Below are 27,981 nucleotides of genomic sequence, written 5' to 3'. Positions count from 1 at the left end.
GCAGCATTGATGGTTAAATTTTTATCTGTATGACCTGTGTTTTAATGGGTGTCTTGAGAAAATTCTTCTCTCTTTTTTTATGTATTACCAAAATTATGAATGTCTTGTAATGGAGCTAGACTTTAGGAAGGAGTCTCTTATTTATTTATCCTGTTAGTATAGCCTCCCATTTTACTTACAGTCTTCCTCAATTGTTCTTTTAATGCTCTTTAATGCTGGTTTTTTCCCTACCTCTGCAGGTCGTAGAATTCCATCCACCGATGCCAACCCTCCATCTATTGGTAAGGGTTTCAAACTTAGAAGACAGCCTTCTGTGACAAAACGCAGCTGTTGTTGATATTGAGACCCAACAAGCTAGCTTTTATAAAGTATTTGGCCTTAAACATTAAGGGTTTATTTTGAGTATCTATTACTGATACTGGATTCTGATCTGCCTGAAATTCAAAGACCCCAACATGGACCATTTCTGGCATTCTTACATACATTCTGTGGAGATTTTGCTGTCAAGACTGTTCCCACATGTGCAGTGTACAGACTAATCTCTTACAGTCAAAGGGAATTGCCTTTCATTCTGCTTTAATCTTTGAAGAGGAGAATCCAATGTACAGATTATAAGCCTTGATATTTCATAGTTTTGTAGAAAAACATTGCCATGCTTTTGTAATTGGGGAAGTGAAACTAGCACTTTTTATGGATTTTGGAGGGAGTGGGTTAGAGAATATGGAAAAGAAAGGTTTGGCTTGATGTTAGTGCCATTCTACACTCCTCCTTGCTGTTATTATAAGCCTTAATGTTTGCATTGTTGCTTCTTGAAAGACTAGAAAGAACAGATGATTGATGTGGCTACCAGAATAATGATACTGATAAGAGTGACCAAATCAGCCCATTCAGTACCCAATCTTAACTTGCACTTTTTATTTTCTGATATTATTATAGAAATATAAATAAGAACTTTGCTTTTAAGCAAAACAAAAAACAAAAAAGGAAAGTGTAGCCTTAGACAATCTTAGCTTGTTATATTTAATTATTTTATAATTCAATAGATGTAGACTCTTCTTAATAACTTCCAGTTAAGATACTAGTAAGAAGCTTAGATGAAATAGATGAAAATAATTTGACCACAACTGACAGGTATCAGTTGCTGTCAGTAGCCTTAGAGCAAGCATGTTAGGTGGGAAATGTTTCTAATTGCTTAGCATAAACCATTTTATACTTATTTATGAAACCAGTGTCTGAAGTAATATAAATTATGAAAGTGCCATTGCTAAAGGTAGGATTCTTGTTTATTTCTCTCTCTCATCCATGAGGTGGATTGTGAAAGAAGGTCCTACAAACAATTGCCGGGAATTCCAGCCTGAGCAATGAGCCTTAAATCAGTTGGCGTCCTCTAGAATAGCACTGGGAAAGATTTCCCTCACTATCCAGTAGAGGTTGCTGCTAGAGTACTTTGAGGCTTCCTTTGGGAACAAATCACCGAATAATCTAGAAATGGCATTCAGAGCTAACTGTCTGGGACAGTGTCGAGTTGAACTCATCCTCTTTTAAACAGGTTATTTCTTTAGTTGTGCTTTCCATTTATTTTAAACTATAAATTAATCTTGCCCCATCATATGATTTCTTACCATTTATTTTGTTGCTAATAGAGCAAACATACCCCATGTTTTTTTCTTTTTAAAACATAGGCAGATAAATTCATAGTGCGTAAAAGAAGCTATCAGGCTTTGATATTTCCTATTTGGTGGAACATGTCTGGTGGCTTGCTCTTAATTCACCACTTAAAAGGGAATTTCAAGGGTTACGTTGGAAATAGACAGTTTATACTTTTTTATTCTATACCATATAATTCAGCATTACTCTTGGGAGAATTATTATAGTTAACCAATGCAATTGGAAGCATTGAGTCAGGATATTTAAGCCCATGTGAATTTGTCTAAGAATTCAAAATTCTAATTTTGTAGTATGTTGTATGCTTTATCAGAAGTTTCTCTGAAAAGAAAAAGCCAATTATGGAGTATTTGGCATTCTCGCTAACCAAACTATGAATCTGTATATTAATAGTGAAATGTATTGTTCATTCCATATCTTGACTTGTCTATGTCATTAGTTCTGAATTTTACTTTCAAGAATCAGCTTGAGGACATGTATGTCACCTAGTCCAAAGAGCCATATACTGGCAATAATTATTGAGAATTGAAGCTTGGAGAGGTTGGCATTACAAGTCAATCCAATAGCTTTGACTCTTCACTGTTTTATCAAGGATATAATGTTTGTCCGGCAACATATGTGGAACTGAATGTGTGAAAGAAAGAATGTCATGGATGTACTTACTGGGGTGTTTTCAAGGCAGTTTGCTCAGTACTTTAAACTGAAGTCAAATAAGGATTTTTTCCCCAAGTCTTTTATTAGGCTTCAGCAAGAATCTAGCAGTCAGTTCCTTCTAGCATTGTACCACACCTGAGAAACTCCCATGAAAACTCTGTGCTGCTTCAGAGACCTTTGAAATTTGGCAAGGAACTACCATGGGGTTGAGGAAAGCAAAAATCTCTGGTAAACACATTTAGGACCTTTAGTGCTTAAAACAACTTTTTAGATTTAACCTCATGTTAGTTAAACCCCCCCCCCCCTTTTAATGAATTGGAGATAATTAGGCTGCTTCTGTACCTACATTTTAATAGAAACAGACTGCACTGATGATGTTACCTAGTTCGGGTAAGCAATATCTGCAAGAAAACAACCAAGCTCAGAGAGCACCAAGAACCACCCCCACCCCCATTTCAACCCTGAGCTACAAATATTCTCCTCTTATCAGATAAATCATTGTCCTCCAGGGCAGCCTTGTATAGATATAATATTGGAAAGCCAGTGGTTATATGTTTATCCAAACTGTTATCAAAACTTCTTCACATGGTTGTTTTATAATCACTTCTTATAATCACAAGAAACTATTCCGTTTCTTGATGATACTTTACTGGTTAGTCTAAATAAGTCTTTAAAATAGTTAATGCCACAGATAAAGAGAGGTCAAGCACAAAGCTTATTTTGGAGAATATTACTCACGTCTGGAGCAGCCAACTTTATCTCTGCATGATAGTAGCACCTTTCCGCTATTTAAGGCTTTCATCATTCACTTATGCCATTGTGATATTACTTTCTTACAATTACCTATAATTAGAGGGTTTCTTTTTATTTCACCTTCTCTGTAAACAGAATATTTTAACAGATCACCAGCTGCATCTTTTGAAGCTACTGCTATAGGTAGTCCTCGACTAATGACCACAATTGGGGCTGGAATTTCTGTTGCTAAGTAAGGTGGTTGCCATGGTTGGTAAGTAAATCAGATGGTCATTATCGAATTCAGTTCCCCCCATTAACTTTGCTTGTTGGAAGCTGGCTAAGAAGGTGGCAAATGGTGATCAAATGACCCCAGGACACTGTAACTGTTCTAAATACATGCCAGTTGACAAGTGCCTGCATTTTGATCATGTGACCATGGGGGATGCTGCAATGGCTGTAAATTGAAGACTGGTCACAAGTCACCTTTTTCCACTGCCATTGTAACTTTGAACAGTGGCTAAACAAATAGTTGTAGGTTGAGGGCTACCTTTAGTGTTACCTTGTGTTAACATGTGGCTCTGCAGAGTGACATTTCAAGCATAAGCTATGGCCTTGGCTGTATTGCAGAAAATTCCCAAGTCATTGAGTTCACTGCCAGCGGGTTAGCCTGCCTTAAAAGTTCCCTGGATGTACAGTACTTAATCAGATATTTGTATTGAGATAATTTAAATCTAAATCCCTACTCATTACTGGAGAATGGGGGTTATTTACAGTACCTCAGTGCTATCTGCTTATTGCTATGCAAATTAATATGAATTTTGAGCTTCAGCATCCCTTGTATTATGTGAGTTATTTGTAAAGAAAAAAATATCTACCCACCAATCTTGCATTGATCCTAGATCCCATTCATAGGGCTTTTCTGGAAGGCGGGAGGAGAGATCTAATGTATATAACCTTTATGTTATAGCACCTACAAAAAAGTCGAGAGTATGTCCTCTTTTGTTTTCTATATGTTGCAATGTATTAGTTTCATGTAACAGCACAAATCTTGTAAGAATTAATAGAAAGGCATCTGGTAAGAAGATACTGCTCTTGTCATTCAGCATCATGCTTATTCCAATATAAATTAAAACAAAGCTGAAGATAAGATTTCAATTACTTGGGAGATAGTGAGCACATAAATCCATGTGAAATCTCATACAGGCGAATAACCTGCAATAAACAGCCTGCTTGACACCTTCTCAAAGAAACAATTCATTGGGACTTTCTCCCTGTAAATGCACATAGGATTATGGCTTTGATATGCATATACTTTAAATAGCAACCCTAAAGACTTCTCCCAATATCAGGTATCATTCCACCTTTCCTATAAATTATGGTTTGGACACTGCAGTAAAATTTAGGTCATTTATGTAGGGAACTTACTTTTGGTGGCATATCTAAGATATATTAGTCACCATGCATACATTTTAAAAACATGGCTTTAATATGCAAAATGCAATAGATAAAGAAAAAATGTATTTATCTTGCTTTAAATAGTGATTGAAAAGATAATGCAGATAACTACTGAAAATAACCTTTTGGTAGTGTCAGATCTCTGTTGCTACAGTCAGGACTAAAAGAGGTAAATACGTTTCTCTGACTGGAGACATTAATTAGGGGAAGGGCAGAGTTACTTTTGAAAGCATATCCAAAATTATCTCAAAACACACTCCTCAAAGTTCCAATGGGAGCTTGAGTCTGTCAGAAATATTCCAAGGTCCATTTGTCAAGATTTAGCTTTCAGATTAATAAACATACACATACCTTTCAGGTTGCCCAATGGAATTTAATTGAACCTACATGTTATTATTCTATATTCAGAAGTATGAGTTCAAAGAGTTCTTTCAAGTCTAGTAGCACTGCAATATAGAGGATTACCAGAGGTGGGCGGGACATAAATTAACAACTGGTTTGCCCAGCACCAAAAATGTGAGCACATGCGCTTTGCTCAGGCATGTGGCTTGCATGCATGCACACGTCTTAAAAAATGTAGCTAAATAGGATGGCATAGCACCTGGTCGGGGAGGCAGGCCCACCCGTAGGCTGCAACTACCAGTTCGTCCGAAATGGCAGCAGCCCACCACTGACGATGCAAATAATATTACTAGTCACTCAGAAGGAAACATTTCTGGCAAATTATTTTTCGCTTGCTTCTTAAATATGTAGGACCTGCTGACAGTCTTTAGGCCTCAGCTGACCTTGCTGTAGTGATTCCCTTTACTGTTCCAACCTGAAAGCAACAGGAAATATACTGCAGGAAATGATAGAAGTTAAATTAAGGGAAAAAACTGTTTGGTCAGTCACTGAAGATAGGTGAGCCAAATACGGAAAAGCATTCTGTTTCGTCTTACTTTGTGATCAACATCTACTGTAGCTCCTGCTTAGGCTTTTAAAGCAAAGAAGGTGAAATGTGTCTTAGCATTTTCTCATCTCTTTACTCTGTTGGTCTTTCTTCATCGTTACACTAATTTCTGGAATTAACAAAGCTGGCCTGCTATGCCTTTGCTACTGTAAGAGTATTTCCTGCAGTGATTGGAGGAAAGAGAACTCTTGCTATGAATAGCAGAATTATTTAGTTTAGGTCACAATGGGGTGTGCCTCGCTTCAACTGGAATCTAGTGTATCATATTGATTGCCCTGCATTTCAATGGATGTTTTTGGAATGTCCTTTTTCTGTACTGTGTTTGCTGAACAGGATAGGTTTTATTTTTAGTAGCTTGGATCAGCAAATCTTCCTCTGGATGATCTTGGGGGAATTCTAATTTACAGCAGGCATGCAGCCATTTGAACTGCCTAACCCACCACTCCTCATCTATGGTTTCACTTTATAAATAGCTGCAAGAAGGACTACACACATTTAGGACATTTCCCAGTGAAATTATATTTCAAAAGTACCCAGCTTTCAGTAGTCATTTTGGGTAAAAATGTTTTTTCCTTGAGCAGATATTTTTTGAGGAATGTCAAGATTTTATGATTAAGGTTTGGGGATTTTCTAATAACTCATTCTTCCATGACAGACACACAGGCAAGCATTAAATAATTGCCTTCAATTGATTTTTCTCCTCCTTTGAACTTAACCAACAGGATATTTTCATTCTGTCTCTTACATGAGCCATATATAATTGCATTCAATTTCTTGTACCCTGAGAAGCTTGCATCCAGAATTAAATCACTTCAGCATATTAAAAAAAATCAGAACAAAACATAATGATACTCCCAGCTCTTCCTTCCTGTATAGCAAGAACGCTATTATAGACTTGTCAGAAGAAACAAACCTTTCCTTTAAAAAATTTGTCTTTAAAATCCTAGGAAGCCTAAATAACAGTTTACACTGCCTATTGCCTAGCTTTTATTAGGGTCTTGGATGTTAAACCTGATGCATTTTGAATACAAAATATAGGTTCTATAACTGAGCCCCTCATTCATGCAAAATAACAGTAACGCTTTGTAGCCAAAATTGCATGTCATTCTGGAGAGCCACACCAATCAGATAAAATGTTCTTATATCAGTAGATAAATTCTGTTAATACAGAAGGTGGGTGATTTTTGTTACTTTTTGTTTTTCTATTGCTAAACTATTGTGCTGAGATCTCTAGCTAGAGTGGAGGGTGGAATAAAGAGGGTGGCTAGCTTAAATTTTCTCTGTTAGGGGAAGCAACAGAGGCCAGACTCCTGGACCTTTTATTCCCCTTTTCCCTAAAGAATGCAGTTAGTCTGGCAGAATTTTTGTAAATAGCAGAACTACATTAAAGAAACTTACTTTCTTCTGCTCATGGAGTTGCTCTGGTTCCGTTTTCAGATTTTTCTTGTAGTTTCAGTTTAGCCTTTGCTTGCCTTCACTGTGGGGAGCCATAGGTGTCGGTAACAGACCATGATGACATCAAAGAAACAATTATATAATTGTGCCATGCTGCCTGACACAATACAAGTTGCATTGTTTGCATGATGTCATATATTTTCTTACATCCCCATTGTCCCAAGTCCACTCTATCCCCTGCAGATAGCTATGTGGCAAGTTGTTACCTTGGTGCAGCATTAAATGTATTATCTTACATTTAATGGAACTGGTGAAAAGGCTAACCTTCAGAAGCTTTTTATCTGGCAGAAATGTTTTATAAATAAAGTATTTAGACATAATAGTTTAATTATAGTAGCAGTAGCTGAACTCAAAATGTTACTTTTCTATATACTCTGTGGTTGCAACTCAGAAGAAGGTTCTCAGTGCGGTGTTGGACTTCTTTTGCAAGATTATAATAAGCAGTACTGTAGGGTAAGGACTCCATCCTTTCTTTTTCAAGAGAAAAGAATACTGTTTGCATTGAAAAGAAATGGTTCATTAAATTTAATAGGGATTACTCGTATTCACTAAGCCAATATTATTGTCAGGCATGATTGCAGCTATTTACACTAGAAAAAGCCCCGTGTATAAATTCATTAACACATTTAATGACACATCTGGTTTGGCCTTTAAGTCATTTATACAGATCTGATTTAATCAAGATTCACAATTGCATCTTGTGGATCCTGGGAATTTTTTTGTCTTGGTTCTAGAAGTAATCTATATGGAAGACAAAAGTAGTCAGTGAATCTTTTTGCCACACCAATTCTATTCAGATCACACGTACTTTTAGCCTGCTAAATTATTGTGTATGTGGAATCACTGTAGTTAAAAACAATTATGGTTGCAAGTGTACACTCCATTTATTTAGATCATACAGAATTCATTTTAGACTTACAGAGACTGAGCAGCACTGTAATTCAGAAACACCTATGGCATTAGCATTTGTGCTTATAGTAAAGGAAAAAAATATTAAATATATCATAAAGAGCACTGCTCTTTTTTTCAATTTATAAACAGGTCTCTAAGTCCAATACTTAGTATCATCATCATTCTTCATGAGGACTATATTTATTGTGCAGTTTGTGGGGAAAACAGAGGCAGCAACGATAGGGGGAAAATATGATTGTGGGGATATGTCTCTGGAGATTTTCAATCATCCAGGTCATGGTTGTCTCAAAGATGCTGTTCAAAAGGCAACTGGATTTTGTTTTTTTCCCCTTGGAAATGTTTTGGTTCTCATTGAGAACTGAAGAAGCTTTTTGAATGAGAAGCGAAATGTTTTCAAGGGGAAAAAAACCAAAATTCAGTTGCCTTTTGAACATCACCTTATGGGGATATAAGGCTCTTAATATAATAGAATAAGGGGTAGTTAGTATGTATCCACTTAGTAGAAATCTTCAAAATGATCTCCCCATGGGGACATGGATAGACAATATGAAAATGAAATTCTGCAAAGGTAGATGTGTCAAATAAGTACAAAATGGTGGATAGAACTGTACAGAAGTCTGTTTTAGAGTGAGAGTTTGGAAAACGTCATTTATGGATGAAATGGGGTAAAAAGAAGATTTTTGCCTTATAAAAGTACACAGATGAAGACAGGCTCCACAACTTGAGAAGGACTTGATATTTTGTTAGATTTTATTCAAATTGCATTCTCAGGTCTGAGTAGTGCAATTAAAGAAGCAGATTGACAAACTGGAAAGGTTGGTTCAAAAGATAAAATCTTGGGGATAAATCTTTTGGAGGGAAACTGGTTATGTCTGCTTAGGTAATAAGTGATTAAGGAGAAAGGTATGTTGACAATTGTAAAACTAAAAAAAGAGGGAAGTTTTGCTAAACCCCTGGAAGTGCAAAGAAAGAGGCAATGTCATTTGAAATTGATATTTGACACTCCCTATTTTCTGCTACAAAATGATTAGTCACCCTACTCCAAGATATATAATATTTCTAAATGACATATCAGTTCATCAGTAAAATGGATTGTGAAATATAGTTTATAGTTAAGGAATTGTTTAGATCAAGTTAGAACAGATTGTGCCTCTTCAGATATTGCAGTGATTGCAGTCTCCTTTTTTCAGGAGAAGAGTAAAAGATGTAATAATCACAGAATCAGTGGCCTTCTGAATGCATAGCCCTTCTGTTTGGCTTCAGTTGAACCTGAATTTGCTTCTCCCTATTCAACCAGTATAATAAGCAAGGGCTTCCATTGCTTCTGCCATTTGGTCCGGGGTAGAGATGTATACAGTAACTGGATATCATCTGCCCTAATAATGCTGCCTTATTACAAATCAAGGGATGACTTCTTCCCGTTATTTCTTATAGAGAAGATAGAGTACCGAAGCACTCCCTTAGGGGTACCAAGGGCCTTCCCCTGTGACCCAGGTCTGTTTTAGAAATGTTCTTGTAGCACGGATTTGAGTATAATTACTCCAATTCTTGGCTTAATCTTTTGCTGTGCAGAAATTAAGTGCATGGTGTTTTTTTCTGTATCATTAAAAGGGAAAAAAATATTGCTATAGAAGTCTTTTTTTTCTTCACCCTAAAATTGAAATGTCACAAATTACTGAACTGTCTTGCTGAAATTAACATGTTGTTAGTCCAAGGGTACAAACTTTCCTCTAAATGTAAACATCAGTAAAGGGGCTGTGAGAAACAGAATCTTGGCCTGCTTAACTCTGGATTAATTTCAGTGAGGCTTGTAAGGGGTAACATTGCAGTGGATTGCACTGAGTGGAGGGGTGTCAGGGAGCTGCTTGTATTTGCATGAAAAGAAGCTTGATATTGAACTGGTAAAACATTGACCGTGATTTGCCAAGCATAGGGAAGGCTGAAGAGTTGAGTGTGTGTGAGTGTGTGTGTGTATACGTGTGCATGTGTTCTTAGGCTGGTCCTAAGACTATGTGAAAGGATGATGAAGTAAGGTAGAGAATTCCTAATTTCTAATATCTTGGCATTGGAAGGGTGGGGGTTTTGTTTTGGTCATTCCTTCTCATAGTTATAGTTTTGTGAGGGAACATTGATTTTAACATATTAAAAAGCCTTGTGTCAGCTTAAAAAATGTACTCTTATAGTATAACAGTACCCTAACTCACAAGCTGGATGTATTGTGCAAGATAAAAGTTGTAAATTATTTAATAAAAATGTTTGTAACACATGCTTTCAATGTGATCTGTAGTTCTTAATGAATTCTGAAATTATTCCCATCCTCATTCTTGAGGCTTGCATGTGTGTATATGTGTTGTTTAATGCCTTCAGGTCAGGAGGAGTCCTGACGACTGCCTGGATAAGTCCCTACCATTTTCTTGGTAAGCTTTTCTGACAGTGGTTTCCCATTGTCTCCAATTTAGGGCTGAGAGAAAACAATTGGCCCAAGATCACTTAGCTACCTTCATGCTGAAGGCAGGACTAGAACTCATGGTATCTGGTTTCTAGCCTGATGCTTTAACCACTACACTGAGCTGAATCTATGAATCTAGGCATCCCAAAGTAAACTGGATAAAATAGTCACGTGTGTGGGATTATTTTACATTTACAATAACAGTCCTTTATTTTTATATGTGATAGAAATACTACGTTATCGCGAGTTCTGACAATGCACTCAACATTTATTTTTTTACTAACAACAGATTTAGGCAATTAATAACATATTGTACAATTTATAGCACTACACATCATGTTGAAATATATAGGAATGGGCAATTTATTGACCATCAAATTATGTAGCTGCTGCCTCCTTCTAGCTCTATGTATGTACTATGCTGTACTAAGTGGCCAGCCATGATAAAAACTCTGCAATCTTCAGAGTTCCCCCTCCCTTTTTTTTAAAACAAGAAACTGATGCACTCTAGGAATCTTCAAGTCCAACTACTATTATTCCCAGAGGGCACACGTTGGAGATAATGGATAGTATAGTCCAGCATGCCTTTCCCCCCCATCAGATTGAGGAAAGATACATTAAACAAGCATGTATTTAAGCAAAAGATAACTACCGTCCTAATTTTGATATTGCAACATTGCCATTCTCAATATTATATATTAAGCTGCTACACATTCCTATGTTTCTAGCCTTTTCTATTCTTGATGGCCAAATTCTGTTCGTCTATTGTATCCCTGGATAGATTCCTATCTTCTCCAAGACTGGTTGGAAATGAAATGAATTATAGCTCAATATTACTCCAAAGAGTTTTAGAAGCTCTCTGTTGCAATCTGCTGCCTTCTATAACTGCTACCAAGGGGAGGGAGTATCTGTTTTCACTTCCAAACTGAGGTATACATAAATCTGCTATTACTATAGAGCAGTTTCTCAACCTCAACAAAGATGTGTTGAACTTCAACTCCCAGAATTCCCACAGCCAGCATACTTCAGTTCAACTGTTTATCCCAAAGACAAATCCAAGAATCTAGTTTTGCAACAATTCCTCTACAAAGGAAGGAAAATAAATGGGTGCAATAAAGTTGCCGTTAAGCTGAAAGGCAGAACTTATTTTTTTTTCTGAATAAAATACAAGCATACTGCCTGGCTTTAAACTGAATTTTCTATTTTATTGATTATTGTATGCTTTAAGTCCTCGGTTTCAAAGATCTTATCAGGCAACAGCACTGAATTTGCAAAAACCACTTGTAAAGGTATTATAAAACCAATCCACATTTTTCCCACCCTCTCAAAGGAATGGCAACTGTCAACATCTTTTAATTGTTAATTGTGGTGACAGATAATTCTCCAGGCTGAATCTACAGGGAAAAAGTCACCCACGCTGAAAGTCTCGGGCTAATTTTGTTTTGTCTGCAATTAATTATGACCTGGTCATTTCATCTTACCTTCTGGAGCAACCTCAACCAGAAGAACAGGGAAGCATTTCTTCTGCAGCAAAACATCTTTCTAAAAGGGTTTTTAAGAAGCAGAATACTTAAATATTTGCAGCCTACACTATGCAATAGCTTGAGTCATTTCCAGCTGCATTTTTGTGATCCTCACATAGACTTTCTGTAGAACAATACTACAGAGAGTATATAAAATGAAGGCCCCTTATAACATCTGTTTTAACAATTCTAAGAGAATGAATAGATATGAGGGAGTGAATGAAAATGTATATATCAAAACACAAATTTTCACAGAGTTATAGAATTCGAAGAGGCCATTTAGATCATGAGTCCCCAACCTCTGGGCCATGAACCGGTAGCAGTCCATGGCCTTTTGGTAACTGGGCCATGTAACAGGCAGGCAAGCGTGCAAAGTTTCATTTGCACATGAGCGGGATTAGGTTGCCTGCGTGAAACCATCCCCCACAAGTCTGTGGAGCCAGAAAGGCTGGGGACCACCGATTTAGACCATCAAATTCAATCCCCATGCTTAATGCAAGAATCCAAAATTAAAAAGCCAAGCCTCCATTTCAGTCACTTACCAGCAAACAAAGCTAAATTCATACATATGGCTGTCCAACTGAGAGCTAGTTTGGTGTAGTGGTTAAGGTGCTGATTTAGAAACCAGGAGATTCTAGTCTTACCTTAGGCATGAAAGCGGGCTGGATAACTGGGCTGATCACTTATTCCCACCTCACAGGGTTGTTGTTATGGGGAAAATAGTATTATGCATATTTGCTTCCCAGAGTTATTTATAAAAGTAATACAAGTGAGATTTTTAAAAATCTAATAAATAAAAATAAAAAAATTGATGCTTGAACACATGCAACACAGAGGAACCAACTCTGAGATAATTTGTAGAGTTTTCAAATTACTTTTAGATTAGAAAATAGAATCTGCCCTTCTCCAGGTACCAATCCCGACTGGAACTATGAGATGTTCATGAATAGGATCTGATTTTCCTTTGTGTGGCCTTTCTTTGCAGAGCTAAAAATTTGCAATTACACTTCCTATGGTCATTTTTTGTTCAAGGTTAAACATCCTCCCCATCTCTTAAGGTAGCATCTGACCAATGCAATGTAGGAGTGAAAGTAGTATCGCCCATGATTTGGAAGCAATTTTCAGTCTTCTTTTTTTGCAGCCATTATCGCACTGCTTACTCATTTACATCCTATCCATAAAATACAATTCCAAAATCATTTTCAAATATATCATCGACAAGCCAAACTGAAGAACGCTGAGTTGCATTTTATTATTTTCCTTCTAACCAACCAAGATCATATTGCATTGTGTCATCTAGAGTATTAACTATCCCATCCAATTTTATGTCATCTGTACATTCAACAATGTGTCAAGCTCAATATTATTTCTGCGTATCAAAAGGCTCCCATGTTTTTCCCCAAACTGCAAGTCAATTCAGCCCCAGGCAACCTGGCTAATAATAAAGGATGGTGGGAACAACTGCAGATCTACCCCGCTAAAGCTTTTTCACTTCATTGCAAGACAAAAGCCAAGTATGAATTTTGACTGCAGTACTGAAAAACAGGTTTTTATAAAAATAAAAATCATATTGTAGTGTTGCATTTTTATGTGGTAATGTTGTTCAAAAAAACATTTTGAAGGGGGCTTTGTGTCCAAAATAAAATTGAAACAAACCATTTGGACAGATGCAGTGATACACCTGAGGAATAAAGACCACAAGCAGCTAATTTTATATATTTATTCAATTTATATGGCAGCCCATCTCAATCAAATGATTCTGTGTGGCTAAACAACATTTTTTTAAAAAAATAACAAAAACTGAGAAGTACATTTATTTATTTTTTAAAGTATTTGCCACCCATCTCACCACAACCAGTGCAGCTTGTGGAGCAGAGGGGTAGTGTGCACAGATTGAGATAACAGCTCTCACTGTTACATACTATACCAACTGCAGATTCCAGATGTTCTTCGAGGGCAGCCTTCTGTAGAAAACATTGCAATAGCCCAACTGAAAGGATGCTAAGGCATGACTAACTGAAAGCAGAATCTCTCAGTCCAATAAAGGGCACAAGTAATATACTGTAGGAAGAAATATCCTTCTGGGTTCAGCTCCAAGCGAGGAAAAAAATACTGGAAACATGGAGAGTGCTTGGAAAGATGGTTTAATGGTGGACAGGATCACATGGTTTGAGTTCCTGAACAAAAAAAGGGACGAGATACAGTGAGTCCCTAGTTTTATGCTCTCTCTGGCTTTGAACTTCCTGGGGCCCAGAAAGAGTATCCGGATTGGTTGTCAGACTCCCAGGGGGTGGGGGTCTTAGCTAGCCTTGCTGGCTGATGTAATCTTCCCAGGTGCCATGTGGTGAGTTTCTGTTGCAAGATGGGTCCTATTGTGTTGCAGATGAGTTTCAAGGATTGAAAGATTGAGTTTCTGCCTCTGGCCCATTAACAAAAGGGTGAGGGCAGGAAAGTGGGAGCTGCTTTGTCTTTAAAACATGCTTCTCCATTTCTCATACAGGGAAACATAATATTCTGCCTTTTATTTATTTATTTATTTATTTATTATATTTCTATACCGCCTTTCTCCTGTAGGACTCAAGGCGGTGTACAGTCAAGAAAAATATAGACACACAAACATCATAAAATTGCTAATTAAAATTATTACTTAGTTTGGTTAATTAAATAAAACCCAGAATTAGATAACATTTAAAAAATCATTCACATGTTCGTATGTTTAGCCCCGCCTGTTGGAACATCAGGGTCTTGAGGGCACGGCGGAAAGCACAGAGATCAGGGATATTCCGTATCTCCGGGGGCAGTTCATTCCAAAGGGTTGGAGCCCCCACAGAGAAGGCCCTCCCCCTGGGAGTCGCCAGTCAACATAATTTGACTGACGGTACCGAGTACCCTTTTTAATATTTCCTAAAATATTTCATTTTTCTAGGAAAGGGGGGGGTGCTAACTTCCTACAATACAACACCAAGTTGTGCAAGGATTCTCTCCTGCTCACATCCACAATCCATTCCTCTAACACAAGAGTTCCCCAACGTTTTCAGCTTTGTGTGTGAGGGGATGGTTCTGCATGCGAATTGGAGTGATTTTATCCAATAGATTCCGTGCATATTCTTCACAGTGGCCCTGCAAGTAAATCTCAATCCTTCCCTAGAGAGCCTGCATTACCTTGAACAGTGCTTCTGCGTGATTATGGATGCAATACAGATATTGGCACTTTGCCTCCCTATCCATCACAACGTAGGCTCCAATAGCATCTCTAGCTGATGCTCAGTCCTGCTTATTCCTCATCGTCTTCCTGTGGCACTCTTAGTTTCTTTTCAACATCTCTCTCCCTCCCTCTTTCTCCTCAGTAGGCTAAGGGGAATTTAGGATCCACAGGAAAAGAGAGACTAATCCAAAATCCCTCTCTCACATTCCAGCAACCAAGTCCTCAGCTGGACAATACAGTAGACCTTCAGGAAACCCCAAGTTCCCTCTGTAACCTTGCTGGTTTATCAGTTCCCAATCAAGGAAGTCCAACCTCCAGAGGTGGTATTCAGCAGGTTCTGACCAGTTCTGGAGAACCGGTAGCAGAAATTTTGAGTGGTTCAGAGAACCAGTAAACACCATCTCTGACTGGCCCCGCCCCATCTATTCTCTGCCTCCCGAGTCCCAGCTGATTGGGAGGAAATGGGGATTTTGCAGTAACCTTCCCCTGAAGTGGGGAGGGAATTGACATTTTACAGTATCTATCCTTCCCCTGGAGTGGGGAGGAATGGAGATTTTACAGTATCCTTTCCCTTGCCATGCCCAACAAGCCATGCCACGCCCACCAAGCCACGCCCACAGAACCGGTAGTAAAAAATATTGAATCCTACCACTGCCAACCTCCCTACAGCATGGGAGTAGAAACAGAGAATTTCAGGGCCAACAGAGACTTCTAGCTCCATAACAGAGGAGCGATAGCTGTCTCCCTCACCTTTGGTCACACTGACACTGCTCCAACAAGAAAACCAGATTTAGCATACGACTATTGAGTATGTTGAGACTGTTGGAAGGAATGTCCATCTGGGTTTATTTATTTATTGGTTCGATTTATATGCCGCCCTTCTCCGGAGACTCAGGGCGGCTTACAATGCATTAAGCAATAGCCTTCATACTTTTGTATATACCTGCTTAGTAGGGCTTTTGGGCCACCCTAAGTGGTGTTCTTTTTTATACAAAGTCAGCATATTGCCCCCACAATCCGGGTCCTCATTTTACCTACCTCGAAAGGGTTCAGTTCCAAGTGGGGAAAAAGACACTAGAAACATGGAAGTTGCTTGGAAAGAAGGTTTATTGATGAACAGGATCACATGGCTTGAGATCCTGGGCAGAACAGGCCAGAGATGCTGAGTGTGTCTGGTTTAATGCCCTCTGTTGGGCTTTGAATTTGAGCTTGTGTTCTGATTAGTTGTCAGACTCCCATGTGGCCATGCAGGGATAACTTTGTAGGTTGTCTTTTGAGTCCCGGGCTTGGTTGACTTTTGCTGGGTGATGATGTAATGAAAGGGCTTTGGGCAATTCCTACTATGGTTCTGTCTGAAGGAGGTAGATTTTTTGTTATGTAGAATAGATTGGCCCAGGCCAGGGTCGGATTTTCCTATAGGCTAACTAGGCTTCAGCCTAGGGCCTCAAGATCAAGAGGGGCCTACATTCAAATTGTTAGCAAAATTAAAATTACACTATTCTAAAAACAGTGAACACTAAAACACTGAACCGAAAATAAGGAGAAATTCTACGCATATGACTAATAAACAAACATAAAAACTTAAAAATGGGAGGTGAAAGGGCCTCATAAGTGGAATAGCCTAGGGCCTCTTTTCATCTAAATCCGGCCCTGGCCCAGGCCTTAATGGCCCATTGACAAAGGTGTGGGGGGGGCTGTGTTTCTGCCTCCCTTTTAGGGGGAATATTCTGCCCTTTTAATATTTCCTAAAATATCTCATTTTCCTAGGAGAGGAGTGGGTGCTAACTTCCTACAGGACGTTGATGACTTGGGTCAGACCCATGGGTGTCATGGTGACCATGAAGTCCTGAGCCACCTCTTACTCCACATCCAAGGAAGTTGAAGTTCTAAAGGACCATCAGCCTGGAAAACTCCATCACCAACCTGGCCATAAATATCAAAAATCACTATTGCAAATATTTGTAGATTGCCATAATCATCAAAGTTTTGGACACTTAACAGAAAATAAAGAATCATCCAAGTTCTGGATAGTGAACAAGAATAAAACAGAAAAAATCAGGCGAATAGAAATGCATTTTTTTCATACACCTCAAAGATAAATGCCAATGGTCAATTAGAATCAATGGTCCAGTGGAATAAGGTTGGAAAATCCCCTTTATCCTTTCTTTCTGGTGCAAACAATATCTTACAAGGAACAAGGTGCATATACTCTTAAGTCATTGTCCCAACAGTAAATTCAGAGACTTCTCTGGGACGCCGTCAACACATTTCGAGGTTTGAGAAGAACTGGAATTATAACCCAACTACTTCATGGGCTCAGAAAATGTTCTCTGCAGCAATGGCTCAATCCATCGCCTTCTTCAGTGAGGCTGGCCTTTCTCCTTTCCACAAGAATATAGGTAGTCCTTGACTTACAACAGTTCATTAAATGACTGTTCAAAGTTACAACGGCACTGAAAAACATGACTTACGACCAGTGGTGGAATACAACTGGTTTGCACCACTTTGGCCGAACCGATTGTTAAATTGCTGGCTGCCCCAACCCCACCCCACCACTACTTATTGGACTCGCACGCCTTGGCTGGTGCCTTAGAGTCACACTGCAGCATAGCCACAGCTGCTCTTTAGCTCCCTTGCCTCGACCACGTGGCCACGTGACCCAGCCTGTTGCCTGCCTTTGCCGGCAGCCAGAGGTGGGCTGCTGCCGGTTCGCACAGGTTCGGATGTGCATAAAGATTATGCGCAGTTCGGCGAACTGGCAAATGCCACCACTTGCTGGCCTCACCCCTCTCCATCCCGCCCCTCAGTCACTCCTTATCTCACCTCGCCTGCCTTGGCCAGTAGCTAGAGTCATGCCTGCGGCCCACCTACTCTCTGGCTCCTTTGCTCGCTCGCTTGCCCAGATCACGCAGTCCCCACAGCCAAGCTGATCTCCCCGCCTCGGCCGCTCACTGTAGCTGCCCACGAAGGTAAGGCGCTTGGCCGAAGGGCCACCTCGGGAGGCATACAATTTTCTGAATGCTGTCAGCTGCCCTGCTCCCTCCCAGCGGTTCTCCAGCCTGCCAGAGCGCTGCCTTTGCTGCTCCCAGAAGACACGGCCTCTCCACAGCTGGCTGAGGAGGGCATCGGCAAGGGAAGAGGTTTACAAGTGTGTGGGATCATGGAGCTATTTGTCTGAGGTTTTTATGGCCTGCTGGGACAATGAAATCCAAAACCTGCCCAAGAATCGAGAGAGGCGCGTGGGCGAGTCCCTCCGGCGGCGTGAGGTCTGTGCATGTTTGCTGTGTGTGTACATTAAAGGCTGAGAAGGAGGAGAAGACTTATCCTACATTCTCATTAGGGATAATCCTCAATTTATGGCCACAATTGAGCCCAAATTTTCATTGCTAAGCAAGATTTAAGTGAGTTTTGCTCCGTTTTGTGATTTTCCTTGCCTCTGTTAAGTGATGTTCAGTAGTAGTAAATATTGTATCTTGTTGAGGCTGGGAGGTGGGGCAGGCATGGTGAGTGGTTGAGTTGGCCACACCCACCCAGTCACATGACCACCTAGCCATGCCCACAGAACCTGTTGTTAAATTATTTGAATCCCACCACTGCTTATGACCATTTTTCAGAGTTATGACCTTGGCAGCATCCCTGTGATCATGTGATCAAAATTCAGACGCTTGGCAACTGGCTGATACTTATGATGGTTGCAATGTCCCAGGGTCATGTGATCCCCTTTGGTGACTTTCTGACCACCGAAGTCAATGAGGAAGCAGGCTTCACTTAACAATCAGGTTACTAACTTATCGACTGCAGTGATTCACTTAACAACTGTGGCAAGAAAGGTCACAAAAACAGGGCAAAACTCACTTAACAATAGGAATTTTGGGCTCAATTTTGGCCATAAATCGAGGATTACACCTGACTAGGTGGCTCGGTGGCTAAGACACTGAGCTTTGTCAATCAGAAAGGTCGGCAGTTTGGCGGTTCGAATCCCTAGTATAGGTCTCCTCTGCGCAGGGCCGGATTTTCCTATAGGCTAACTAGGCTTCAGCCTAGGGCCTCAAGATCAAGAGGGGCCTACATTCAAATCGTTAGCAAAATTAAAATTACACTTTCACTGTAGGTGAAAGGGCCTCATAAGTGGAATAGCCTAGGGCCTCTTTTCATCTAAATCCGGCCCTGCGCTCTGCGTGAGAGCAGGGGGTTGGACTAGATGACCTCTAAGGCCCAACTCTGTTACTGTTACTACTACCTGTAATCCTCCCTCCCCCATTTTCCTTTGAGGGTTTTCCTTTATTCCCCAGGAGATTATAGAGTCCACCTTTGCACATCCAGGGTCACCTTATGCAAAAACCCGACTTTTCATCACCTTTCGGGAGAGAAAGCCCCACTGCCGTACCCTTTGACTCGTTTCTAACTCTCCCTCACCGGGACTGCGGCGTTTTATACAAGCACCCTCCTAATTCACTTCAGCCGACCTCCCCTCCCCCCCCCACCTTTTTTTCCCACTCCCCACCCACCACCACTTGCGCGCCACGATAGCCCGGCGCGCCTTCAAACCGGCGCAGCGCCTGCGCGCCTCCCCTTTTATGCCTTTAACACCGCTTCCCACGTTACGCGCAAAACCTCCCTTTCCCCTGACGAAAGAGAAGGGCGGCCTTAAGGCCCCGCCCGGGCCGGCGGGAAACGTCAGCTTGCAGTCCCCTTTCGCCCTCCTCCTCCTCCTCCTCCTCCCCCCACCGCCAGGCCAGGCCCGCCCGTGCTGCAGCGTCCTTCGCCGCCTCTTGGCGAGGGGTGGGAAGCGTCAGTTTGCGTGCTGGGCGCGCGCCGGCTCATTTCTCTCTCGGCCGTTTCCCCCCCACCCCCCAAGCCGCCAGCGGGTCCTTGCTTCAATCTCCCCCCTTTTTTTCGCCGCGCCTCTTTTCTTTCGCCCCCCCCCCCCCGCTTTGCCTCGTCGGGAAAGGAACCGCCGGCTGCGCCTCCGTCTCGGCTCCTTTCCTTTGCTTCCCTCCCTCCGTCCCTCCTCTTCTTCTTTTTTATTTTTTGAGGGGCCGTTACTGGCGTTTGCTCCGCTTTCCCTCCGGCCCCGCTTGGTGCTTCAACCGCCGCCGAGGAGGAGGAGGAGGGAGGAGGAGGAGCGGGAGCCAACATGGCGAAAACTGAGCAGGTCTTGATCCTGGAGCCGCAGCACGAGCTCAAATTCAAAGGTAAAGGGGAGGCGGCCCTCCGCCTCAGAAGCGTCTCTTCCTCCCCCCCCCCCCACCAACACCCCTAATGCTTCCAGCCGCCGGGTCGGAGCCGCTGGAGAGTCCGGAGACGCGCTCTGCCGCAACTGCTCTGCCTGGAAAGGCTCGGCTCCAGCGGCAGCCATTTTCCGGGGGCCGCTGCCGCCGCCGCGACGGGCTCGCTGAGGCAAAACGCCCTTCGCTTGGAGAGAGCGGCCGAGCGGTGTCTTGTGTCCTCCCCGGCAAGCCGCCTCTTTTGGCCGGGAGCGCTGACGGGAGGGGACGACGACCCGGGGACTGATCAGCGTCTTCGCCTCTTCGGGGCCTGGGTGCTGCTTGGGACGGATGGGAGTGGGGGGGAAAAATCTTCCCGGATCCAACCTGCCCCCCTCGGGTGCCTGGAGAGATAGATGGTGGGCGGAGGGGGCGACTTGGTGGCAGTCTGCGCAAGGCTTGGGACCCAACCTCTCCCCCTTCTTTCTTAAGGGGAGCGTCCAGATCTCGCTTAACGTGACCTGAAAGAAAGGTTGGTCCCTCTTTGCGGAACGAGGGAGAGACGCTGCCGATGTCGCCCTTTTTTTTATTATTTTTAAGGGGGAAAAAAAAGAACAACAGCCAAAGCGGATTGTGCAACAATTGTGCACATAATCATGTGTTTGGCAAGCTACCGCCAGGGAGATTTATTTATTCCCAGGCTGGTCCTTAGTTTCCTTCTGAACGTATTAAAGAATTTTTTATATATATATAAAAAATAAATAACGCTGGTCTTTTTTGGTCGCGGTGGTTCTGTTGCTCCTGCGGAATCCATTAGCTTTGATTCTGATGAGGTTTCCTTAAGGAAAGAGAGCATTAAGTTTTAGGAAGAACCCCTTCAGATCAATGTGGTTAGAATAGCTGTGTTTTTGGTTTCTCCCAAAAAAAAAAAAAAAGGGATGGAAATCGCTAGTCTGATGTCTCCCTAAACTGAATTTATACACTGTTTGTTGTGTTACTTTATGGATACTTGGTGCAGTCATGTGCATTTTACTCACAAGTTCCACCACAAGTTAAATGGGGTGGGTGGGAGGTGTGCCAGTAATTGTGGATTTGGGAGTGAGAAAGGAGGTTTGGCTAAAAGATAAAGAGACAATTTTGTTGTGTTTTGCCGGATTTTAGTCATGCAGCTGTCTAAAATATTAAGATTTATCTATAAAGGTCATATGGTAGACCTGGGCATGCAGAGCTGGATTTATTTACATTTCAGATTTCTGTAATTCTCTAATGTATAACATACTTGCAACTTTTGTTTCATTTGTGCTGGATGAAATAAAGGTGTGACCTAATCCAGCTTTCCATTCCAACAGCACCAAGCATGTGTTTGGTTAGCTTACAAGCAGCATATACTCATTACCAAGCTTCTTGTAACCCCAAACAATTATTAGTACAGTTTGAATCTTACTGTCTCAAATATTGAAGATAACTATTAGCCATTGTTAGCCTTATCCTCCATGGACTTGATAATGTTCCTACAAAGCTGTCCGGATTGGAGGCCTTGCTGCATCCTGTGGCTTTGAATTCCATATTCAATTAGGGCTTGTGTAACATAGTGTTTCTGTTATAAGCTGCTCCCTGTGTAATTTGGTCCTTCTGGATCTTTTCCCCTGTGTTTATATTTACCATCTTCTGCACAATTTTAAATAGTTCTATAATGCCTCCTTTTATTTTTCCTTGAATTCAAACACTCTTTATAATGTAATTTCTTTCCTTAGACATGCTGCTTGTGTTCTTGTCCTTTGTTAGCTTGCATGCAAGAAAGCAAACCCCCTTAGAATTGGAAGAGTATTTCAGAGACGATCTCTTAATTTTATATTGAGATTTGTTATTAGTTATGCCCTTCAGAAATGAAACATTAACCTCTGATCCTACAGTAGAAAGAGCTGCTGGTAAAATTTAAACAGTCTTCACTTATAATGAGTGCACCTAAAATATTTTTACTTGGCATATTGTTGCAGGTATTTTAATAACAAACTTTAGCTCTGTTTTAAACTACATACTTTTTAGAACAAATAAATGTCAAATACTTATGCTTATTCTTTAAACATGTACTTATAAATAGTACTTTGTTTTGGCTATCTCCTTCATATGTTTGCTTACAATACTAGCTTAGCTCTGCTAGAGAGGGAGGTTTGCATTTAACTATATTAAATTGTTTAGTTTGTTATACATTTGTTTAATCATTTGATTTATATAACCACCCATTTCATTTTTACATGAGTTAGCATATTTGAGGAATACTGCTGTTAAGCATAATGGTAGTTAAAAAGTTGATACAATGTGGTGGATGGTATTTCTTCATCCACATTGTGTTTTATCAGAGGGATAAATACACATATCCCTGTGCTCAGAATAAATAGGTGAGATTCAAAATCAATATTGAGATTTTAAAATACCTTGTACACCAAATAGAGGAGTCTTTCATCTGAAGAAATCAAGATGCAATCAACTCTCCCCAGGCACACCCTAAAAGCTTAACTTGTATGACAACATCCATGAGATAACAGCCATTTGTATTTGCTATTGCATTGCTATTAGGACTTGATATGATTGAGCAACATCTGATGAGTTTCAGCCCTGTGTAATGCACTATCAATCATTTGAGCATTATTAACTTGTATATATAAAATTTCTTATATTACTGTAGCTAATATTGCTAATTTAAGGTCTAAGTTAGGCTATTGTCTGCTTCCCACCCATTGTATATAATTTAAAGTGATTCTATGCTCTGTGTCAGGAAATCTCAGGACCATAGTTATAATATGATAAAGCCTATTTTCAAATGAGTTGCAACACAAAGACAGGAGATCAAAGGTCAGGCTCCAGATTGTGAAGCATTTGTACAGTAAGGAGCTCTATAAGGATGTAGGGGCAAGTGACCACATAACTTTAGAATCATGAGTTATCCTCCAGCAGAAAGCTTAAAAACTGGAGGCTGCAATTACTCTGCCCTGATTCATCTGGTTAAGCCTGATCTGGCTGAAGGCCATCCAGATGTATTATGTTAACAACCTTAACTCAGCTGGTGTTTGGTAATCCTAACCAGACAGGCTTATACAGAGACTCAGAATTACTGCTGAGTAGACTTTTATTCCTAAAGTATCATCTTGCAAACAAACAGTTCATTGCTTTTCTGGCTTCTGATATTTGATCCAGGGGCAGAATGACCATGATAGTTGGACTTATTTTGATCATGTAGTGGTCCTCCTTCTCATCTCTCTCTTCTAGAGATGTCCTCACATAAGGACACAACAAATGGCAGTTCAGTCAGTCAATGGCACATATTTCATACAAAGTACTAAAGGTAGAATTTAAAGTTTTGGAAATCTTGGAAGGGTGGGTGGGGGGAATTGTATGACATCCTTACCTACGGGCAACTGAACCATAATTTACCCAATTTTATGGCTTCTCATAACTGTAACACATTGAAGTAGAACCAGATGTAGCTAGGTTGAGTTTATACCATAAACTAGATTAGAATGCAGTTGGCAATTCTGAATTTTATTTTGGTTTAGGAAATTATTCTGCTCAGTGCTGTTACCTGCAAATTTTATAAATTATCAATTTCTTTATTCAAATCATCAAAATACTAATAGTAAAAGTTCTGTTTTTCCTCAGTTGATATTAGCATTTTGTCATAATTGGCCACTATGCTACCTCTTCATTTTTATTTTGAACATATCTAAATAAACCATTTTTGTTGTTTTTAATATTTCCTAGCTTCACCTCATTCTGAACTTTGTCTTTCCTAACACAGTTCTAGGCTATTTATGTATAGTTTTCCTTGGTGACCTGGGACTCTTTCCATTCATATATTGCATGTGTTCTTTTTCATTTTCAAATTAAAGCACTGTGAGGTGAGTTGCAGTTAAAAATAAAGTCTCTGTCCTCAGAACAACAACATGCAGACACAATTTTGCATATCACTCCCCCTTTATAATATCCTTTTCTTCCTTTTCAACTTGCAATATAGAAACACATACTTTTGAAGATGTTCTTGCAGATTTAAATTGTTTAAAAGAAACAGACTTAATAAAAGAGGTGGTATTGTGCTATATATAATAAATAACTAGATCTCTACAGAAATACAGAACAATTATGAAAAACATATTGAATGCAATGAATAGGTTTGAACCCAATCAGAGGAAATATGTGAACTTTTTGCTGATCAGTTAATTAAGACATGTAGGAAGCACACCACAATATTAATGGGGGACGTTAAGTAACCTGACATCAACTGGGAAACAAACTCTGTACCTAGTGGAAAATCAAACATATTCCTCACAAATCTAGCAGGCAACTTTGTCTCCCAAACAATAGAAAAGGGAACTAGAGGGTCAACCATACTGGACTTAATTCTCACTAACAGATTAAATGATAGAAGGGGTTGAAGTAACAGAAACCTTGTGGAGGGACATGCAGTATTGAAATTCAACATTATGTAAGCTTAAGCAAAGGAACCAAGTCAAACTAGAATTTTGCATTTCAAGAAAACTGATTGGAAACTTGGAAAGAGCTTGAGAAGGATTCCTTGGATAGAATCCTAAGGAGGAAAACAACCCAAGGAGCTTGGGAACTTTGAAAAGTGAGATTATAAAAACCCAGTCTAGCACAATTCCAATAAAGAAGAAAATAGATCTCAAAAGAAATCAGCATGGCTGCACAAAGAACACTGATAAACTGAAAGACAAAAAGGATAAAAAATGGAAAGGGTGGCACATATCTAAGGCAGAATATCAGCAAATACCCGAACCTGCAAAGATGAATTCAAGAAAGCTAAGGCTCAGAATTTGTGACAAAAGTCACAAATAACAAAGCTGCTTTCAGCATGTTTAAAAAAACCAAGAAAAAGTGTCAGGGAAACAATTAGTCCATTAATGGGTGAAAAAGGCAAGAAGGTGGATGAGAAGCAAGAAGAAAGCAGAATTGCTTAACTTGTTTTTTGCATCTGTTTTGACACAAAAGGAAAAAACAATCCTAGCTATTAAAAAAATACTGTAAAATTCAGACTAGGAGTACCAAGTCAAAATAAGAGAATGGTAAGAGCCAACACCTATCCACTCTAAACAAGTTCAAATCATCAGGACCAGATGGATTATACCCAAGGTTCTGAAGGAATTGGCATTTGTTCTGATCTCAGAAAAAATCATATCAAGCAATGAATTTGCGAACACCTTGAGGAAAACAAAGTCATAACTAGAAGCCAACATGGGTTTTTCAGAAAGAGATCATGCCAGACAAATCTTATTCCATTCATTGACAAAGAGAAAATTAGTGGACCACCAAAACACTGTGGATATAATTTACTTGGACTTCAGTAAGGCATTAGATCAAGTAGACCACAACCTACTACTTGACAAGACAGAAATATGTGGGGTAAACATCACCACCACCAGATGGATTTGTAACTAGCTGACCAACCAAACTCAATGTGTAGTCCTTAATGGAACTGCATCTATATGGAGGGAAGTATGCAGTGGGGTACCCCAGTCTCTGTCGTAGGCCCACTCTTCAGTATCTTCATCAGTGATTTAGATGAGGGGATAGAGGGGGAACTCGTCAAATTTGCAGATGACACCAAGCTTGGCAGGAATAGCCAATACTCCAGAAGATAGGCTCAAGATACAAAAGGATCTTGACAGACTTGAACACTGGGCCCTACCTAACAAAATGAAATTCAATGGTGAAAAAAGTTTAGGCAAGAAAAAACAAATGCAAGGGTATGGAATAGGTGGTACCAGGCTCAATAATAGTAATTGCGAAATGGATCTTGGAGTCCTAGTGGACAATCACTTAAATATGAGCCAGCAGTGTGTTGCAGTTGCCAAAAAAGCTAATGCAGTCCTAGGCTGCATTAACAGATAGAATCAAGATCACATGAAGTTTTAATACCACTTTATAATGCCTTAATACAGGGGTCTGCAACCTTAAACACTCAAAGAGCCATTTGGACCCGTTTCCCCACAGAAAAAAATACAGGGAGCCACAAAACCTGCTTAACGCATTGTAAGCCGCCCTGAGTCTCAGGAGAAGGGCGGCATATAAATCAATAAAAAAAAAAACCTGGGTGGGCATGGCCAACTCCACATCACTCACTCCCACCCAGGCACATGACCCTCCCCCAGCCACGCCTACCCAGCTGGTCATTAGGGGCAAGAACCGGTTGTTAAAAAACACCGGGAACCACAAAACCCTTTTCTCTCTCTCCCCCCTCCCCTCTGTATCTCAAATTTCCAAGGCCAGGTGAGGAGTGACTGGGAGGGGAGGGCGAGGGGTGGGGCCAGCCAGTAATGGGACAGGGAGCCACAGCAGAGGGCCCAAAGAGCCGCATACGGCTCTGGAGCCAGGGTTGCTGACACCTGCCTTGGTAAGACCACACTTGGAATATTGTATCCAGTTTTGGTTACCACAATATAAAAAAGATGTTGCGAGTGCAGAGAAGAGCAACAGATGATTAGGGGACTGGAGGTGACAGTGGGTGACAGTGTTCCAATAACTAAAGGGCTGCCACAAAGGGGGGGTCAACCTGTTCAAAGCACCTGAAGGCCAGACAAGAAGCAATGGATGGAAACTAATCCAGAAGAAAAGCAACCTAGGACTAAAGAGAAATTCCGTGACAGTTAGAACAATTGATCAATTAAACAACTTGCCTCCAGTAGTTGTAGATGCTCCAGCACTGGAGGTTTTTAAGAAGAGATTGGAGAACCGTTTGTCTGAAATGGTATAGGATTTATTGCTTGAACGGGGTTGGACTAGAAGACTTCCAAGATCCCTTCCAACTCTGTTAATCTGTTATATTGATGAATTTTACAGATAGTTATGAACTGTTTGATTTTTGTTCCTATGCATTTTTTCTCTCCCTATACTATTTTTCTTGACATTCTAAAATTGAAAAATCATATTACCTTTGGCTATAATTCTCCAACCATCCCTAATTCTGATGATTTCTATAGACTTTTTCACAGACTCATGGAATTAAAAGATCTTTTGGACATCATCTACTTCAGTCTCCTGCCTAGGGCAGGAATATTCATACAGTGCCAGAAAAGCATCTGTCTACTGCTTGAAAATCTCCAGTAATGGAGGCCCCATGACTCCAAAGACAGGATTTTATTTGGGGAATCTTTTTTAAAGAAAGGTAGGCAGCACCTTGGAGATTGCCCTTGGACATTTCTCCTTCGTGTATTTTGAATTATTTTAATTAATTCCCATTTAAATTTAGCTATGTTAATTTGCAATAATATTTCAGAGCCCCATAGATATTTTTAGAAAATAGAGACACTGGCAACTTTCTAAGGGAAGCATAATGAACCAGGAATAAGATCAGCTTGTTTTGCATTTTCTCTTCCTCTTTTTAACTGATCTGAGTTCCTTAAAAGCAAAAGAGTAGTTGGTGAACTAGATGGCAGCACCTAACCAGCCTAGACTGATCTTGAGAAGCTAAGCAGAATCTGATCTGGTTATGAGACCACCAGGAAATCAGAGAACTGCAGAGACTAGAATGGCAAAAAATAAGTTGCAAAAAGTGAATAGCAAATCACTTATGCATAGTTGCCAAGGAAATTACAGTTCTCAATATAACTTAATTTCTTTTTAAAAAGAGGAGAGGGAATTTTCTGCAGTTTAAATCTGCTTTTAATCTTGTCAGCAGTCTCTGTTCCCTATCCCCATTCCAAAAGTCAAGGTGACCATACAGCTTGAAGCTTAACAGTTCTAATTTCGAGATATCACTT

The 27,981-nt window shown here is 40.3% G+C and overlaps 2 protein-coding genes across 3 annotated transcripts in view; both read left to right on the top strand.

Moving 5' to 3' along the window:
- The window catches only part of RAB22A (RAB22A, member RAS oncogene family), a 32,954-nt gene extending 15,894 nt beyond the window's left edge, over nt 1-17,060 (top strand). Inside the window, exons 7-8 of one of the 2 annotated variants that reach the window (XM_034433091.3) lie at nt 240-281; nt 16,770-17,060. In XM_034433091.3, coding sequence (XP_034288982.1) covers nt 240-281; nt 16,770-16,852 — 125 coding nt within the window. In that variant the 3' untranslated portion in view covers nt 16,853-17,060. Of the gene's footprint in view, nt 1-239; nt 2,080-16,769 lie in introns of those variants that run through there. The other variant, XM_034433092.3, reaches the window with a different exon arrangement.
- Nucleotides 17,061-19,514: 2,454 nt separating this feature from the next.
- Nucleotides 19,515-27,981, top strand: part of VAPB (VAMP associated protein B and C) — a 49,286-nt gene continuing 40,819 nt past the window's right edge. Inside the window, exon 1 of the mRNA XM_034433093.3 lies at nt 19,515-20,197. Within this exon, the coding sequence (XP_034288984.1) occupies nt 20,140-20,197 (58 nt within the window). The 5' untranslated portion in view covers nt 19,515-20,139. The remainder of the gene's footprint in view (nt 20,198-27,981) is intronic.

This window comes from Pantherophis guttatus, chromosome 3, assembly GCF_059756535.1.
Source record: "Pantherophis guttatus breed Tessera chromosome 3, ASM5975653v1, whole genome shotgun sequence".
In the NCBI taxonomy this organism is placed as follows: domain Eukaryota; kingdom Metazoa; phylum Chordata; class Lepidosauria; order Squamata; family Colubridae; genus Pantherophis; species Pantherophis guttatus.
This window is presented reverse-complemented; position numbering and strand designations above follow the sequence as displayed.